Below are 18151 nucleotides of genomic sequence, written 5' to 3'. Positions count from 1 at the left end.
GTTGCCTCTCACGTGCCCCCTACTGGGGGTCTGGCCTGCAGCCCAGGCATGTGCCCTGACTGGGAATCGAACCTGTGACCCTTTGGTTCCCAGCCCGTGCTCAGTCCACTGAGCTACACCGGCCAGGGCTGTAGCTTTTCTCTCATAATGTAATGAATGAAACATGTTTGGAAAAGGCAACAAAAAGCAGCATCAGCACACTTCTGCAGTAGTAGATTTGTAAGTGCTCGAAACGACACACCTCATAGTGAAATCGTGACCTCCCAGTGCTGGGGGCATGGATGGTCCATTCAGTGGCATGAAGGAACTTGAATGTCCAGTTCTGTGTTTTGAAGGAATCTATGATATGAGGGGAATTTGAACGTCTGAATCTGTTTCTAACTGGTGGCCCTGAGCCTGGAGGAACACTGCCCCTATCTGTGTTTGATTATGGAGTATCTACTCAGAAGCCGGTAGATGATTCAGAATGTGCAGGATTGTACAGGATCTCGACAGAGAAACATGAAGACACTGCAGGAGTGTGTCAGTGTCACCTCTGAAACCCTCACCGGTGGCATCTGGTGAGTTTTGTGTGCGAAGGGTACAAACACTATTGTTTTAAAAAGTTACAAAATAGTAAGACAGAACAATTTGTAAATGTTATATATGAATGAACACAAATGCTGTTTTCACACTGGATTCATTTCTGAAAAGGAAATGAATGAAATTTGAAACTGAGAATATGGGTCATTTTAAGAGGTGTGTCTATTTAAGAAATCTCTTACATAATAGTCAAATAATTAAACATTCTTGTTTATAAGATACTCACCATAAAGGCAGTGTGACCACACACCAGTATTAGATAAAATAACTCTCCTTTACCCAGCATTGACTGTGCTAGCCCTTTAGTTAGGTCGGAACACAGTGTCCCGACAGCAGCCTGTAGAGTTACACCTGAAGACGCTAAGGTGCAGAAGGACTCCTTGTTCTCGGTGACTCATCCTGGGAGTGTGGAACCAGTGTTTGATACCCTGTGACTCGGACCACAAAAGTGAACCGGAGTCACATGTGTACAGCCACTTTTTGCTCTTTGATGTAGTTTTCCCTCCCTGTGCATATTTTTGTTTTTACATACCTGTAATCAGAGCTTATAAACAGTAATGGGTCTCATTGGTTTGCCCTAACATTCCTATAAGCAGTTTTCCATGTTGTTATTATCGGATTGATTGATATTTTCTGTTTATTTGACCATCTCCTGAGTGTCAGGTGTTAATTAAGGTTCTACCCTCTCCCCAGTATCACCTATCTGCATTGGTTTTGTTTTTTTAAAGATTTTATTTGTTTACCATTAGAGAAAGGGAAAGGGAGGGAGAAGGAGAGGGAGAAAAACATCAATGTGTGAGAGAAACAAAGATTGGTCACCTCCCACATGCCCGCAGCTAGGGACCTGGCCAGCAACCCAGGTACGTGCCCTGACCAGGAATCGAACCAGCGACCCCTTGGTTTGCGGGGTGATGCCCAGCCCACCCAGCCACAGTGGTCAGGGTCTGTCTGCATTTGTATGCCTACCTGTATATTTCACATATATTATTCTCTGGAATAATTTGAGGGTCAAGTTTTTGTGACTTTTGATTATTGTTCAAAGAGCAGTTACCAGCATATATGAAAATTTCATACAGTGAAGATCAGGTATTTTATATCTTTACCAATTCAGTAGAGTATCAGTTATTGTTATTGTAGATCAGTATGTTGTTGATTACCAATGAGATCAAATGTTTTTCTGCTTGGTAAACAGTGGCAACTAAATTATCTATTAATGTCCTTCACATACCTATTGAGATCTTTTCTCCTTTGTGTGCCCTCTTGTATAATAAGGATATTAATCTCCATCTGCCATATTTGCTGCAAATACTTTTATAGTCTTTTCCTTGCCTTTTTACTTTTGTTGATTTTTTCCCAAATTTTCAGAAAAGAATTTCCCCCTTTTTTATTGTTATTACTTTTTTTTTTATCCTCACCTGAGGACATGCTCATTGATTTTAGAGGTAAGAAGGGAAGGGGAGAGAGAAAGAGAAACACTGATGTGAGAAAGAAGCATCAGTTTATTGCTTTTTGCATGCATCCATACCAGGGATGGAACCTTCAGCCCAAGCATGTGCCCTGACCCGGAATCAAACCCGAAACCTTTTGGTTTAAAGTACAACGTTCCAAGCAGTTGAGCCACACCAGCCAGGGCTTGTAACAACAGGGCTTGTTACTTTTGTTAGCAAATTATCTGACCTGAATGTTTATATCTTTTTTCCCTGGTATTTCTGTGGTTTGTCATAGAATATGTCAGCCCCAAATGGCCTTTACATTATCTCATGCAGCTCCTTCATTTTATAAATACATAAACTTTTATATGAACTTTTGCCAGTTTGTTGAAGGCCCTTTATCTAAATAACTTCTGTGAAATTCCTGCAACATTCTGTAGTGGGACAGTACTCTTACGTCCTTTGTCGTGGGAACCTCGGTGCTGCAAGAAGTGATCCATTGCCCCATCTAGGGCACCAGTCCTTAGCAGAGCCAGCACGGGAACCATTTCACTGTGAGGCCAAAACCCGATCCCTTCATACCAACTCTGCCGAGGGACGGGGCAGCCCTGGGCGTGGACCAGCTTCTGTCGTCTGATGCTGTTGCGAAAGGATTGTGTGCTTCTCGCTCTGCCCATCATGCTTCTCCATCACTCCGTCCCCTTCCTGACCCCTTTGCAGTGATTCTCTTGAACTTTTATAGCCACTGGTACTTAAATCACACACACACCCACGCCCAGTCGTGCTTCTCCATCTTTCTGCCCCTTGCCTTCTTATGTCACACCCTGGGAAATCCTGGACTCTCGACTCTGCCACTTGGCTCCCTCTCTGCCCTGTCCCACCACGTGTGCGTGCACACACACACCCTTGGAGATAGGGTGACTGTTCTTTGGCCTCCAAGCTTGCATAGTGTAGCACTCCCACTCACTAGAGAATGTGAGCCCACGTGCAACCCCTGCAAGTGGGTGGGTTGTTGAAGGAACTCCTGCCTAAGTGGTGGGTTTTCGAGGAAAGAGTGGAGATCATTTCTGGAACACAGTGGATGGATGGTGTCAGAGCTGCCAGGATCCCAGCTGGGATGCAGTGTGCTTTTTCAGGTAGAAACCGTGCAGTCGACAGTTTTTCCCACGTGGTCAGTCCTAGAATTCAACCATCAGTTTTTGTTGTGTGAATTATTTGTAGAGGCCTGTGAACTTGACTGCCGTTGTTTCTGTGGGAAGGTCTGTTCCAGGCATCAATTCACAAGTTGCTATTTGGATGATCTTTTGTGAGTTGGGGACAATCAAGTTTTTCTGAGCAATGATATGCAAATTTAAAATTTCTGAGTTCGGGGTAGAGGTGGAAGAGGTTGAGAGGGGGATAAATTGTAATGGGAAAAATACAATAAAATACACTTATTTTGTTTTTTTTTAATTTTATTTATTTATTTTTAGAAGGGAAGGGAAGGAGAGAGGGAGAGAAATATCAATGTATGGTTGCTTTTCATGTGTCCCCTGCTAAGAACTGGCCTGCAACCCAGGCATGTGCCCTGATTGGGAATCGAACCCCGATCATTTGGTTCACAGGCCCGCGCTCAATCCACTGAGCTACACCAGCCAGGACTACTTATTTTATTTTTTTTAAGTTTCTGAGTTCCATCTTGTTTTAGATGGATTAGAGGGGTGTACTCCTGAAAACAGGCCCTGCGAGAACCACCTTAGGAGGATGATCCACAAAATCTCGAAGGCCGGTTATCTCATCGTTGCCCGTGAGCAGGGCCTGAGTTCTCACACGTGTTGGGTGGGAGTTCCAGCTGGCAGAGCTCTTTGAAAGGCAGTCCGGCAGGACCCTGACTGCGTTGAGTGGGCGCCCCTTTTACCTGGCAGTTCCACATCGGAACCCTGTATAAAGGACCGCCTGCCGCAGTCCTCCACCGTGCTTGGTCTCCAGCCCCTGTGCACTGACCAGTGACTGAGCGATTTTGTCTTTGTAGGGTATAGCTACTTAGCTACTGGTATTTACCATGTTACAACTTCAAGTAGAAAAAAATCTCAAATCTTGAATAGTAGTTTTTGTATATATGACATTCTTTATAAGAAATAACTATATAACTATTTTCCACAGTAAAATTAGGAGAAGACTAGTGTCGTTTTATGCTTTTGCAAATCTCATTAATACCAGGCATAATAGAAAATAACTGGATTCTGATGTGTATTCCTGCTTTCAGTCTATTGCAGTATGTTTTGGTTGAAGTATGAGGAGAATCCAGCCTCACACAGGTATATAGTTGGAGGAGGGAGTATTTAATAACCCTTTCAGACCATTGCAGATACACTTTTTGATACTGCACCAACCACTTGGCTTACCGTTCTATCTATGACTGGGATCTGAAACCATATCGATGAATTTTTCACACTGTTACATTGAAACCCACTGGTTTATCTTCAATGGGTCTTTTCCTCCTTCCTGATTTCGTAGCCTCATGCACTGGTCATTTGGAAAATAATGATTTACTGATTTAAGCAGATCTTTCCAACATTGATACATTTAACTCTACAGTAACAAAAAATCACATTTCTTTTTTTTTAATGGATCTACCTTTTTAAAATTTTATTTATTTATCTTTAGAGGGGAAGGGGAAGAGAGAGGAAAAGAAACATCAATGTATGGTTGCTTCTCGTGCATCCCCTGCTGGGAACTGGCCTGCAACCCAGGCATGTGCCCTGACTGGGAATCGAACCGCGATCATCTGGTTCGCAGGCCCGCACTCAATCCACAGAGCTACACCAGCCAGGGAAAAAATCACATTTCTTAATATCACCACTAATCTCATTAGAAGAATCTTTAAGTATTGGGAAGCTGTCCACAATTCTTTCACTTGAGAGTTCAAACTTTATTATTGGCCACAAATAACGTCTGCTTGTTCTCCTCGAAGTGACAGGCTCACTGTGTCCATAGTCAAGAAAATATCTGCCAGATACACAAGTTTGAATAACCATAGTGGGTCTGTCAGTGCATCTGTTAAGTGAGTCCATGAAAAAAGCAGGTAGTTCAGCTCACAGCTGAAATAATTAATTGCACAAGCACCTTTCTTGAGACAGTCGTCATTCCTCCCGTGCAGCCGGAGGGAAGAGGCTGTTAGAAATCCTCTTCCCTTTCCCATCCATGACTGGTGCAAAGCCAGAGTTGCTGCCTGCACTTCAGCCAGAGCAACATGTCAAAGCAGACTGGCGGCGGAACCAGAGATGAGAGTCCAGTTATGTGCACTGCCATTTCATCACACAGAATGAAAGACGCGCATTCAAGGGTCAAGATTTAATCATTTTTAATGGCTTCATCAAGATCAGTCCTACGTGAAACTGGCCTTTTTTGCTTTGACTGTGAAACAGTGATGAATCTGGTGACTTTGGTGCAGGTTGGTACCACGGCACAGCAGCTTTACCCAGCAGTCCTTCCGCACCTTTAGGAGAAATGGCAACACAATGAAAAGGCAAAAAAAGTCATGTATGAAAACAGTTGTGCCATCCTGGAACCCCCTGCACAGCAGGGGCGCGGAGCCGGAGCGCTCCCAAGAGCCACAGGCTGAAATTTGAGAACTTGTATAAGGGTGTTCGTTCCAGTGCTGTCTGTAAAAGTGACCAGTTAGAAATAACCTAAAAACCCCATTTGTGGGGAGAATGGCTGACTCATTCTAATACATTCATACTGAGGAATATTAGGAGCTGTTAAAGAGAATAACTTTTAACTTCCTGTATCTTAAAACATGCTTTTAAGGAAAATAAGAGGCAAGTAGTAATTTGTAGGTGTGGCCACATTAAACACACTTACACATAAACTGAGGTACTCAGGCCACCAAAAGGGCCCTGGGGTTGCGTCTACCACACTGACAGTGGGCAACCCTGGAAACGGACAGGCAGGGAGGGTGGGGGAGGGAAAGATAAGTAAGAATGAAGCGTTCATATAATTCGTCGAAATTACTTAAACTCTTTTACAACTTGTATTTCCTGTGTAGGTTTTTTAAAGCTTCCAACAAAAATATACGATTACTTTTTTCCTCCCCATGCATCTCATTTAAAAAGATATTTTTAAAAGCCTCTCAAGTTTTAAGTTGGTGTCAGAATTTCACTAGATAGTTTATACCTTTTGGTAAGATTAAAGCTTCCTAACTTTAAATTTTTATCATTAAAGTATGTAATGATGTTGTTTTGCTGAAGAGGACATAAAGAGGTGGTTTCTGATCCCCTCCCCCTCACTTAACTTAGGTGGCTACACTTACTTGTCTATGAATTTATTAAACTTATGTTAAAAAATGTACTGTTATAATAATCTTGAACTTGGAAAACATCAAATGAAGACTAATTTTTTTCACTCTAAAAATATGGGAAAATGAAGTCTTTGTTTTTACAAAGAGTTTATTTCAAGACTTTGAATTGAGACTATTAAATTCTAAAATAGATAACATTTGTTAGTTAAAGCCTGGGTTATTTGGATTTCCTCAGTTTGGAATGGGGCTGGGCTGACATTTAGCCATTGCACTATTCTTAGGGGGAAATGGCCATAATAAGCAATTTAATCATAAATAGAACTGTGTGAAGGGACTGTTGTCTTCTTTCAATACAGGGTAATGAAGTTAACTGCTTGGGACTACTGCGTGATACACCCGTTTGCTGGTTGTTTTCATGTGTATAAGTTAGGGGACCTGTAGGAGGCAGAGCTTCATTTCTGTTTGCCAGATGTATCTTTGAAACCGGTAGTCATTTAAAAATATTTAGCTCAGTGGATTGAGCACAGGCCTGCGAACCAAAGAATTGTGGTTCGATTCCCAGGCAGGGCACATGCCTGGGTTACAGGCCAGTTCCCAGCAGGGGACCCAAGACAGGCAAGCATACATTGATATTTCTCTCCCTCTCTCCTTCCCTTCCCTTCTAAAAATAAGTAAATAAAATCTTTTAAAAACTAGCCTGGCTGGTGTAGCTCAGTGGATTGAGTGCGGGCCTGCAAACCACACAATCATGGTTCGATTCCCAGGCAGGGTACATGCCTGGGTTGCAGGCCAGTTCCCAGCAGGGGACACATGAGAGGCAACCATACATTGGTATTTCTCTCCTTCTCTCCTTTCTTTCCCCTCTAAAGATAAATAAATAATCTTTAAAAAAATATTTGCTGGTTTGAATTTATACTAATTCAGGCAGGCCTTTACTCTTCCCCATCACTTAGTAAGGTTTCATTTTGTTAAATGAAGAGCTTTGCCAGAATAAGATCAAAGCCATTAACACTTAGCAAAATTGTTTTGGTGTCCATAGGAATAAATATTGTTGATATTTTAGAGGGGTTTTTTTGTGTGTGTGTGTGAATAAAGAATAGAATTTACATTCACATGATTGCAATGCTTCTTGTATAGTGTAACATTATACTCTGGTATCTCTATCAACAATAACACTGTGCTAGACATGGAGGTGTTTTATAATACTTCTTGATCTTTTATAGTCTAGTTAGGGGAATAAGACTAAGGCACAAGGAATGTTAGAGAATAATGTGAAATCTAGTACTAAATTGTGAAGATGCCAAGAATGGGAATGAATAAATAAAAGTAGAACTTCATGGTACAAATATACTGGAAAATGAGTGTGACCCTGTTAAGTTTCTCTTCATTCAGTGTTTTTAGAGCATGTTCATGCATGTGCTCCCATTGATAAATGTTAGTGTTATTTCTATTTTAGAGATAAAAGACTGAGGGTCTGAGATACAATCTGCTCAAAGTTTTAGCTCAGATACTTGGCTAATAGACATCCAAATCAGGGTAGTAGCAATTGAAATGGATTGATATAAAAGAAATTGAAGGGGAAATGAAATGGACTTAGTGATTGATTAATAATACAGGGGTAGAGAAAGCAGAAGAGGCAAAGATAGTTATGGAGATTTTGAACCGAACAGATGGACAGAGAGGGGTTGGCATTGCTAGGTAGGAGGAAGTTGGGAGAGGAAATTAGTGGCAGAAATTTCAGAGCAGATTAACTTTTCAACATGTTGAATTTGAGGTCACTGGAAAACACCCATCAGGTCAAAGGAGGGGAGACTGAGAGCCACTAATGCAAAGGCCCTGGTATAGAAGCAGTAACCCTGGAACAGAGCAAAGCCCCGAGACCTGGGCCTCAGCTTAGTGTCCCCCAGGTAGGGGATGTGGAAGAAGGAGGAGAAAGAGGAAGAGTATGGTTAAGGAGTATCAGTACAGTGGGCATCACCAGAGGCAAGGGGATGGGGTGGAATGAGATGATGGGTCAGCAAAGAGTGGTTGGTCCTCGGAGGCAAGCAGAGGTCTTTCTAGATGGAGAGACTCACAGATAGGTGATGGCAGCGGTGGAGGGTTTTCATTGGTTGCCGCCACCAGCGATGGATGGTTCCTAATTAGATCTTTGTAACCAGGCTCCATCGTGACTGTTTCATGAGTAACTGGCCTGTGTGTTTCGACCCTTCAGGTGGTGCTGGAGTGCTACGTGAGAAAGGACTTGGTTTACACCAAAGCCAACCCAACCTTTCATCACTGGAAGGTCGACAATAGGAAGTTCGGGCTTACTTTTCAAAGTCCTGCTGATGCTCGAGCCTTTGACAGGGGAGTGCGGAAAGCAATTGAAGACCTCATAGAAGGTACTGAATTTGTCACTGCGTGCTTGGTGGGACTGTTAACTTTCTGAGTTATTAATTCCAATTGTCCACCATCATATAATTTTAGTTTATATGCAGGTGTTTTGCGGGGGCCTGGTCAGTAGATGCCAAAACTTTAGGAACAGCCAGGAGAACAATTATAAAGTGGAGAATACAGGGGGGAAGGAGGTGGGTTTCAGAGTGTAAGGATCGTTCCCAATTGGTTTTTAGACTTTACTTTGGAAAGACAAGTTCTAGCTTTGCATGTGAATGAGTTTTTGATGGAGTCCACTTCCCCCTGACTACTGAAATGGCTTTGGTCTGGTCTGTCTTGACTCAGAAGTGGAGACCGGACTCCAGTGGGCCCAGACGGCCCCAGGCCTACTGCCCTTTCGTGAACAGAGCCCAGGGCACAGCTGCCACTGACCGGGAAAGGGCCCTAGGACTCCTGGAGCCCTGGTTTGGTTTGGGCCCTGGTCTCTGGTGAGTGGTCAGTAGACATCATGTTGCATTTGATCCTGGCCTGGGAGGCTCTTAGGCCGCCAGACCTCATGGGCTTCTCTGGAGTCCAGAGACGCAAACACGGAGGTTCTCCCCTTGAACACGTCCGGCTGTCAGATCCGAGGGGCGATGGCACCGCAGCCCTGTGAAGAAAGAGGTGTCCAGCAAAGAGCCAAACTCGGAGTTAATTGATTATACAATATTATATCAATTTAGTCATAAAAGAGTGTATGTTTCATCTGTTTAAGAAATAAACTTATTAGGAAGTCATTTTATTCATTGTGGATTTGTGGGAAGAGAGAAAAGCAAATCTTCAATGAAAAACTGCTTGACATCAGTAGTAAGACAATTGTAGCCAGAACATGAATCTGTAGACTACAGCCACGTGACAGCCTGTGAAAATGACTGTTCACATCATTGGTCTTACATAAGTAATGAATGGGTAGAATGTTAAACATCGCTTTGAAATGTTTAGAGAGAAAATAGCTCCTGTATTACTGATAGCAGTTTGCAGAGTGTCAGTGTACTTAGTTACTGAATCTACTAAATTGATTACTTGCCTTTTTTTTTTCCATATATACACTCTACTCAGCTGTATTCTATCAAACTGGCCTTAAGCAGTCAGTGATTGACTTGAAATAATTCAAATAGCAGAGAAAAATCCTGAAAGATCAATAGGAATCACACAGAGGGTATTATGGGACTTACTCTTCCTCTGGTGACTCACTGGAAATTTAAATATTCCTCTTCCCTTTCTGAGCCATTTTTTAAGATCTAGCCAAGAAAAGGAGAAGATGCAGAATAAGTTCTTCTTTTGGTGTATCTATCACTCACGCAAATTTAAATACTTTTCCTTTTGGCCATGACCTGTCCTTTGTTGAGCCAATAGGTACTATTAACAGGGAGCTGGGGGAAGTTCTACTGGTCGGTGTACCAGAATGAGGAAAGAGATGAAAAAGTAAATGCAGCGAACCCTAAAGGACCCGCTCATCCCACGATGGAGTAAACCAGGGTTTCGGCCTGCGGAAAGAGCAGGCGCACTGGGGCCCTAGGATTGCCAGGGAGAAGTACTGCCCTGGGGTCCACCGAGAGGGTGGCTCCCTCAGCCTGGGTTTCAGAGTGCAGTGTCCAAATTTCAGAACAGGAGGTCACCATGCACCAAATGCCCCCCTCAGTCCATGGAAAGACCAGAAAGCCAAGACCAGTTTACACAGTGAGGTGATGGTGGGTCTAACCTGGGAGTTCTCCTCTCGACGCTCTGCCCACTGTACACAGTTGGGACCTGGGGGTCGCTGGCGGGGGCTGGCCTTGACCATGTAGCCCCAAGCAGTGGGCAGCTCTCCTCGCACCTCCTCCCTGTGTTGCCTCTCTGTGTGCTTGTTGTCTAGTGGCTGGTGCAAAATTTGAGGGGTTCACTGGGAACAACAGTCTGCAGAGTTCATTCAGGGAGCATCCTGGCAAGAATCAATGAAAGAAGAGTAAATTAAAAGTGTTAATTCCCAGGTAGCATATTTCTGCTGGTGATCCAAATACGAAAGGAATGGAATGTGGTTTTATTCACATACACCCTTTAAAGGGTTGGGTCTGACTTACCCTCTGCGAAAACACTCACTACATTTTTTGTCGTTTCAGGCTCAACCACGTCATCTTCTACCATCCATAATGAAGCTGAGCTTGGGGATGACGATGTTTTCACAGTAAGTTCTCTGTCCTTTGCTTTCCACGTTAGTGGGGAATGACTGGGGGAGGTTCTGTTTAAGGGCATGAGAGACACTGCAGCTTGGCATCTGCTGTGCTGTTGGGGTGCCATCAGAGAGGACTCTCTGTCACAAGTTTTTCTGTGCTGGGTTTACCTTCATTTTTCCTGTTGCGGTGGTAACGTCAGCACGCGACATAGCAGTATCGACTCTCTCGGACCTGTCCCAGGTTCTCTGGCAGTCTTCCCTCAGATCTACAGTGAAAACAGCTGTCTGGTTTGCCTGGACTGGCCTAGTCTTAATGCTGAAAGTCCCTAGTCCTGCAAAACACTTCAGTCCCAGGCAAATCAGGACAATTGGTCACCCTACTGAGAGTCTTCAACACACCCGCCTCTGCAGCACCGCAGGAAAAAGCCAGAGTAGCCTGGCTGCTGAGTAATTAAACATTCGCTAAGAAAGGCCTGAAGGCTGAGTGGGGTTGGGCCCGACTATGCTAAGGCAGGAAAGGGCGCGGACGTTTTGACACAGCTTGAGTTAATGGGATATAACTGGAAACACGATTTCTCAGCTTGCTGCTTCTTTTAAGTCCTGGGCTTCTAGAAGTTAATTAACAAACAGTCCATTGCACGCCTGCTGTGTGCTTGCTGCGGCGAGGGCAGCATTGTCAAACTCTTGGCCTTGACCTACAGTATGAAATACATTTATGTTGGAACCTAGGGCGCGCGCACACACACACACACACACACACACACACATCCAGAGACACCAGAAACCAGACTGTCCTTCATACTCTGCACTGTTATTTTTTCTATTCTTTTTCATTTTTTCTACTTTTAATTATGAGACTTTCCAAGCACATAGGAGAATGTGAAGAATAGTACAGGGAACACAGTCAGCAGTTGTAGCACTTTGCCCCGTTCGCTCCGTCTGTGCACGTGGCTGTGCACACAGACGTGGGCATGCACGCCCCTACCTTTGTGCTGATCAGCTGAAGGTCAGGCGCCTCTCATGAGTCCAGCACCCACCTCCTAAGAGTAAAGCGTCCTCTTGTGCAAACACAGCACCATTGCTGCACCTAAGAAAACTAATAGGAATCTGATATCATCAGTAGTTCCCCAGTCCTTCCTCAGTTGTTCCAAGAGTATCACTTGTAAGCTAGTTTTTATTTATTTTAAAATATTGGTTGCAACTCTTTAAACTCGCTTTCTAGTAGACTCATCATGCAGCTAGTGATTTGAAACACTACTTGCGGAACACAGAGGTGTGTAAGCCATAGCTCCAGCCCTCGTGCTAGATAACAGGGTAGTTTGGACAGAGATGAGATTGGCCATGAAAGGCTTAGAGACTGGCACAGACTGTAGAGGACTGTGAACCAGAGTCGCTAACGGGAAGGGGTGGGGGTCGGAGAAGACTACTAGGAGGTGAGGCTGCCCTGGATCTGTCATTTGCATGGGGTTCGGCAAGTGGCTGCCCGCTGGGAACCGCAGGGACGTGTGTGAGAGTTGCCCGAGTGTTGAGGGTCCCAACCCGCTGTGACCAGGGTGGGTGGGGGATTTCAGGAAATGGACTCGGTTGTCCTTCTTGGAGTGGCTGGTGTGATGTGGCTCCGAACAGGCTTCCCATGGTGCTCCAAGCAGAGCTTCTCAGCAGTTGGCGCGATGCTTACATCTGTTCCTTTGTCACATTTTGAGAGACAAACAATAGCAGGCGGGTTAAAAGGTGGCTTCCTGTGCTCTAGAGCAAAACTGTCCTTCGCAGCTGCTTCCCAGCTACCTGCCAGAAGTGATTTATAGAATTGGGAGAGGGCAAGAGGCAGAGGGGTGATAGAAGCCAGCATCCCTCCTGGTTTTGCCCTTTAATCCACAGGGGATAAGCATCTGCTCCAGAGTCATGCCCAATGCCTGGAAGGAAGTGCAGAAACAGGCCTGCTGCTTCCAGACACGTGGAACTCACTGGAAAAGGAGCTTCACCTGATTTCGTTCTATGTAGCCCCAATGTATATGACCCGTTGCTTCCAATGCATTTGTTTACAAATAAGGGACTGTTAGTAATGGGACCTCCCTCAAGACATTCCCAGTCATCAGGCCATCGACTGTTAGGAAGACATCCCATGCAGTGATGGGCAGGTCAGCAGCAGCTGCCGCACCGTGTTTCCCGTTTGTTTGTGAGCTCCCTGTCGGTAGACTTAGCCCAAATGAGATGTCTTCAAGCTGGAGCCGAGGAAATGAGCAGCTGCGACAGCTCCTGTGTAGTCCACAGCTGCCCACAGTGTGCTGCCTTCAAACACTTTTACTACTAAGACAGACGTTTAGAACTTGGAACTCATTTGTCACTGAAAGAGTGTAAGATGGACTGGGGTTAGGAGAACATTCTAGGAGAACAGCATGCGTGTGGAAAGACCTGTGGAGGTGCCACTGAGGACCTAGGAGTGTGTCTTCCGTTTCTGTTGGTGGAGCTTGGGTTTCCCTGTTTCAAGGGATTCCTTGGGCTGAGGAAGGAAGCAGGATGTTGTGGACAGGACGCTGACGCACATCCCACGTTAGGGAATGCAGTGGAGGAAGGGGCACCCGGCTCCCCACGGAGCAGTTTTCTGGCCTGGGTGCCCACCAGGCGTGGGCTGCTGCTGCTCACACTTCCCAACCCTGACAGGTGTCCCTCCAAACAGCTTGTCTGCCTGCCTTCTCAGAACAGGACAGGCATGTTGCAGTGCACACACGTGTGCACAGCTGCCCTACCCATGCACCTGTTGCCAGTGCCCATGGCTCCCTGTTCCATTTTACTGCCACCAGGCTGGTGTGCATCCTGCCAGAACCACCACAAACTCCCAATTAGCAGCCGTTCCAACTTTGTATGTTTGGGCCGTTTACCCACTAGTGTGTCCTCATATTTCCCCCTTGACCACTAGTGATCATTGTCTCTTGTTAAAATACCATAGCACTCTGTTGTTTATCTCTGGCCACTTGAGAGCCTGCCCCTCTTTTGGCTTTCCTGTCTTAGCTTGCTGAGTGAATGGATCTTCATCCAACTAGAAGCAGGTTATTTATCATTCCAATTTCTGCAAGCCTATAGAGCTTTGCTCTATCAATGCCCAATAAAAGGGTGACCTGAACCCCCAATACAACAGGTCCTCAAGTAATGTCATTTCAGTCAATGTCATTTCATTGTAACGTTGATGAGATGGTGTAGGAACCAACATCACAGACAGACACGGATTCTTCAAGTGCGACCTCAGGAGAGCGCATCTGCAGTGCGTGCGCGCTCTGGGGCGGGTGGGCCCAGAATCCGCTCAAGTGCTGTGGGTGCTTCAGCTGTCCTTGCGCTGAGTGGCTGGATTCTGGCTCTAAAGCTGGGGGATTAGGGAAATATTTGCTTCATAGAAAGATACTTGAAAGTGTATAAAATAGCTAAATCTTCATCTTCCATAATAAGCAGTCCTTAAATAATATCTAAATCTGCAAATCAGGAAATAGTATAAACTCCATGGGATTGAAAAAATGGAGACAAATACAAGAGGGGCCACAGGAGTTCAGAGTGTACTTACTCCTCTGAGGAGGGAGAGGCGCAGACGGAGAGGGGCAGGACTGCTGTTTGAGATATCAAGTGATCTATGTACATGAATTGATCTTTAAAAAAAAAAGAATAAGAGAGGTCTTCTCAGAATGGGAGAGGTCAAGGGAGATGGAAGGATTGAGACAGACACCTTAGTTACGGCAGCTCGTCCCGATCCCCCTGGCTGGGGGTTCAGAGATAGAGAGACGCGGCAGGGGTTGACTTCTGTGGCTCTAGGTGCACTTCTGCCCTCTGTATTCTCTGTCTGGTGTCAGGAAGCAGTACATCCACTGTGGACATAATGGCACATTAGGACAAGAGTTAGCTGGACATTTATTTGCCTTGCTGGGTGGCGAGGGTACCTTAAACCAGCCACCTCTTCAGAAAGATAGTTCTTGGAATTTGAGAGGCTTTTGAGTCTTAATCCATGAGTCAGACAGGTCACCGCCTAAGACCTCACAGTAGTTCATAGAGGAGGAGCAGTGGACGTGGTCTCCCAGCCTCTCCAGTTCACCATGGCTATTTTCCTCTTCCTCTGTTGAATAATCATATTCAGGGTCTCTCAGCTGTTCTTTTTTTTAAACCACCACCAAATATAAGAATTCTACTTTAGGGTTCTTGTGGACTCAAGTTGGAAAGAGGAGAGATAAGAGAATAGATATGTGCCTGATGCCCATGTGGCCCGTTCATGTGGCGGACCTGCTGCCTGCCTGCTCAGCACGTTTCGCTGTCTAGTGATTCCCAAGATGCAACTGGAAGCTTGACTGCAGCAGGGCCCACCCTACACATACCAGGTTTGACTTCTTTTTCCCACCCTTTAGGTTTCCTATCACCTGAGTATTGTTTTTGGATTTGGGCAGCCCTTCTCAACCAGTCATACCTAATTTAGCCCTATCATCTTAGAGAGTCCATATAAGGATGGATCCTAGCACCTAGCGTCCATCCTTATATAATTAGGTTACTTGTCCTGTGCACCTAGAACGGTACTGACCGTGTACTATCCTTGGCAGAATTGAGAAGAGGATCTGTTTAATCATTTTGTTCGCATCTGAATTCTCTCCTAGAGCCCAGTTGCACAAGGTTGTTAGTTGGATTATGTTTTGATATTTCATTGTATTTTATTTCTTTGGGTAGGCAGTCCCCCTTCACATAGGAAGACTGTTGTGTCTGCTGTGCACCGTCAGCTTCTAGCCCTGTTTTGCCCAGACTGGAAAGCTTCATCCTTCCTCATGCCCTGCGCGTGAACCTTTGACATCCTGTTTATTACCAGCTGCGTTTTATTACTTTCTGGCTATTTGGAGCAGTTGTCCCTAATGATACCTCAGACCCCACCCGCCCACCCCAGGTGGTTAGATCAAGTGGTTGAAACCAAAGTACTGAGAAGCACTTCTTTGTATCCTAGATGGGCCTTTGAGTATTTGCAAGTTGTACTTTTTTTTCACTCTTGATTAAGTAGGAAAAACCAAATTCGTTGAATGTTGTAATTACCAAGGTTTCATTTGTAGTAGAAGAGAACAGAGTGCCACAAAATGTTCCTTTTCTTAAAGAGTTTTTCCACTTCATCTAGCCCCAACAGACATTAAAACTGAAGGCACATCTACCGGTTTTGCACTAAAATGGATTTCACTTACTGATTTTCGAAGAGTATCTTTTAAAAACTGAAGTGGTGTGTGACCCGAGTGGGTGGAGTTTGGAGGTGAAGGAGAGGCCTGGGTTCTGCACTTGGTTCTGCCATTAGTCAGCCGTGATCGTGGAGATCTCTGAATGCAAAACCTGCTCAGGGCAACGGGGCAGACGCATTTCCTTTGGTCTCTGTGTACTGGCCCCAGGGAGGGGAAGGGGAGGAGCTCTGGTGTGGAGCGTCCCGGCCCTGCGCCTGCACGTTCACATACATTACTGGCTTTGGGCCTCACGGCCACCCGAGTCCATGTTGACACTTCATTCCTGCAGAGGAAGTCACCCAGGCTCAGAGAGGTGAAGTGACTTGTGCTCCTTTCCACCTTCTGCTCAACCCGGAATGCACACCCCTGATCTGCTTGCTGCCTTTCAGAAACCTTGAAAAGGAAATGTTTATTCAATAGGTTTTAATAAATCTTACCTATCAAACATACCAGATATTTCCCCGTTCATTGCAAAAGAGCCTCCTAAAACAGTGGACTTTTCAACAAGGGCATCAACTTAAAACCTCAGCCTTCTGTGCTTTGGAGACGGGGGTCCCTGGGCCCTCCTTGAAGACCCCAGGATCCTTTTAGAACATCAGCTGATCAAAAATGTTTCTGTGTCCCTCCCTTTGAAATGAAGAGACTGGGAATAGAGTGGGGTGGGGGAGGGGGCCATGAAAAGAAAATAGATTGGAAATGTAAATTCTATAAAATGTCACCAGCGAAATGGGTCTATGGTGGTCTATTAAGAAAGACAAAAATGTCCACCTCTGCCTCGTTGTGGACACTGGGAAGCAGCGGCCCAGAATGGCTGCTGGCCACGAGCCAGCGGGGCGCACGCACAGCCTCGGAAGGTGGATGGGAGCTGATTGATCTTCTAAGTGACAGTTATCCAGCTCACATTGCATAGTTAGAGGAGGATCTTTTCTATTCAACGTGTAATACCTTACAGTGGCTAAATTAAAAGAATTAAATGACTAAGGCTCAAATGAGAGCTTTGAAATGCTCTCAGTTTCAGGAGGCCCAAAGGCATCTTGCTAACTCCCCCACTTGTGTCTTTCTTCATTCGCACGCAGCTCATCTCATTTTTTTGAGCTGTGGATAGCGGGACACTATTATTTCCATTTTACTAATTCATACAGAGTACATAGTCAAGGTTACGTGAAACCTGGCCTTCCTGCTCCCAGCCCCCAGCCCTTCCAGTGAAGCTCAGCTGTGGCTGAGCAGAGTCCTTTCCTTTGCTCTCGAAAGTTCACCAAAGTTCAGAATTTAGAAGCATCAAATTGTTTAAGCATGTGGGTATTTCCTTTTTGTTGTTGTTTTTCCCCAGTAAGAGAATGCCCACTTTATCTACCCTTGGGTCCCAGAGGGAGTAATGCCCTAGCATCTAGGACGGAGTTATCTGCCCCAGCAACCGCCTCCCTACCCAAACTGCCTGCCAGCTGGGACCGTAGAAGAGCTTGTGCCTGGCCGGTTTTCTGCTCTGCCCGCCCCTTCGAAACAGGACACCCAGAACCAGTGTGGGCCCTTAGGACAGGTGAGCCAGTGCTACCTGTTCCCAAAGACTGTTGACACAGTGGGTGGCAACTTCCTGTTTTCCAGAGGAGAAAGGATTGGCCACAGGCCTGGCAGTCTAGTAGACACTACAGAGAAGGTGCACTTTGCTGACGAGTTAGCAACACCAGCTCATCCAGACCCCCTCAGCCAGGAGCCTTCTGAGGCTCTCAGCCTTCCAGTTCCCTGTCTTCTGGGAGGCAGAAGCAGCCCAGGGTTCTATGTGGTCAGTCTAGTCTCAGCCCAGGATAGAGAAGAATGGCATATATTTATGTTTATATTTATATTTATATATACTGTGCGCGGAAATATCTAAAAAAGTAAAACAAGAAGCCCTTGGTACAGGAAGAATGCATCAGATGTTGATATCTATTTTAGTTGTGCATTGCAGCAAAAATAATACAAATTGTGGTCATAACTACTAGTAAGCCATCTTTAAAAATTCAAAATAGCAGCCCTGGCTGGTGCAGCTCAGTGGATTGAGCACAGGCTGTGAACCAAAGGGTCACAGTTCGAT

The 18151-nt window shown here is 45.2% G+C and overlaps 1 protein-coding gene across 3 annotated transcripts in view; it reads left to right on the top strand.

Moving 5' to 3' along the window:
• SPRED2 (sprouty related EVH1 domain containing 2) overlaps positions 1 to 18151 on the top strand; it is a 115600-nt gene that overhangs the window by 86459 nt on the left and 10990 nt on the right. For all 3 annotated transcript variants that reach the window (XM_037048059.1, XM_037048057.1, XM_037048060.1), the window contains 2 exons: positions 8507 to 8675; positions 10806 to 10870. In XM_037048059.1, the coding sequence (XP_036903954.1) occupies positions 8507 to 8675; positions 10806 to 10870 (234 nt within the window). The remainder of the gene's footprint in view (positions 1 to 8506; positions 8676 to 10805; positions 10871 to 18151) is intronic.

Source organism: Sturnira hondurensis, unplaced genomic scaffold, assembly GCF_014824575.4.
Source record: "Sturnira hondurensis isolate 20B ecotype Veracruz unplaced genomic scaffold, ASM1482457v3 Scaffold0006413, whole genome shotgun sequence".
In the NCBI taxonomy this organism is placed as follows: domain Eukaryota; kingdom Metazoa; phylum Chordata; class Mammalia; order Chiroptera; family Phyllostomidae; genus Sturnira; species Sturnira hondurensis.
This window is presented reverse-complemented; position numbering and strand designations above follow the sequence as displayed.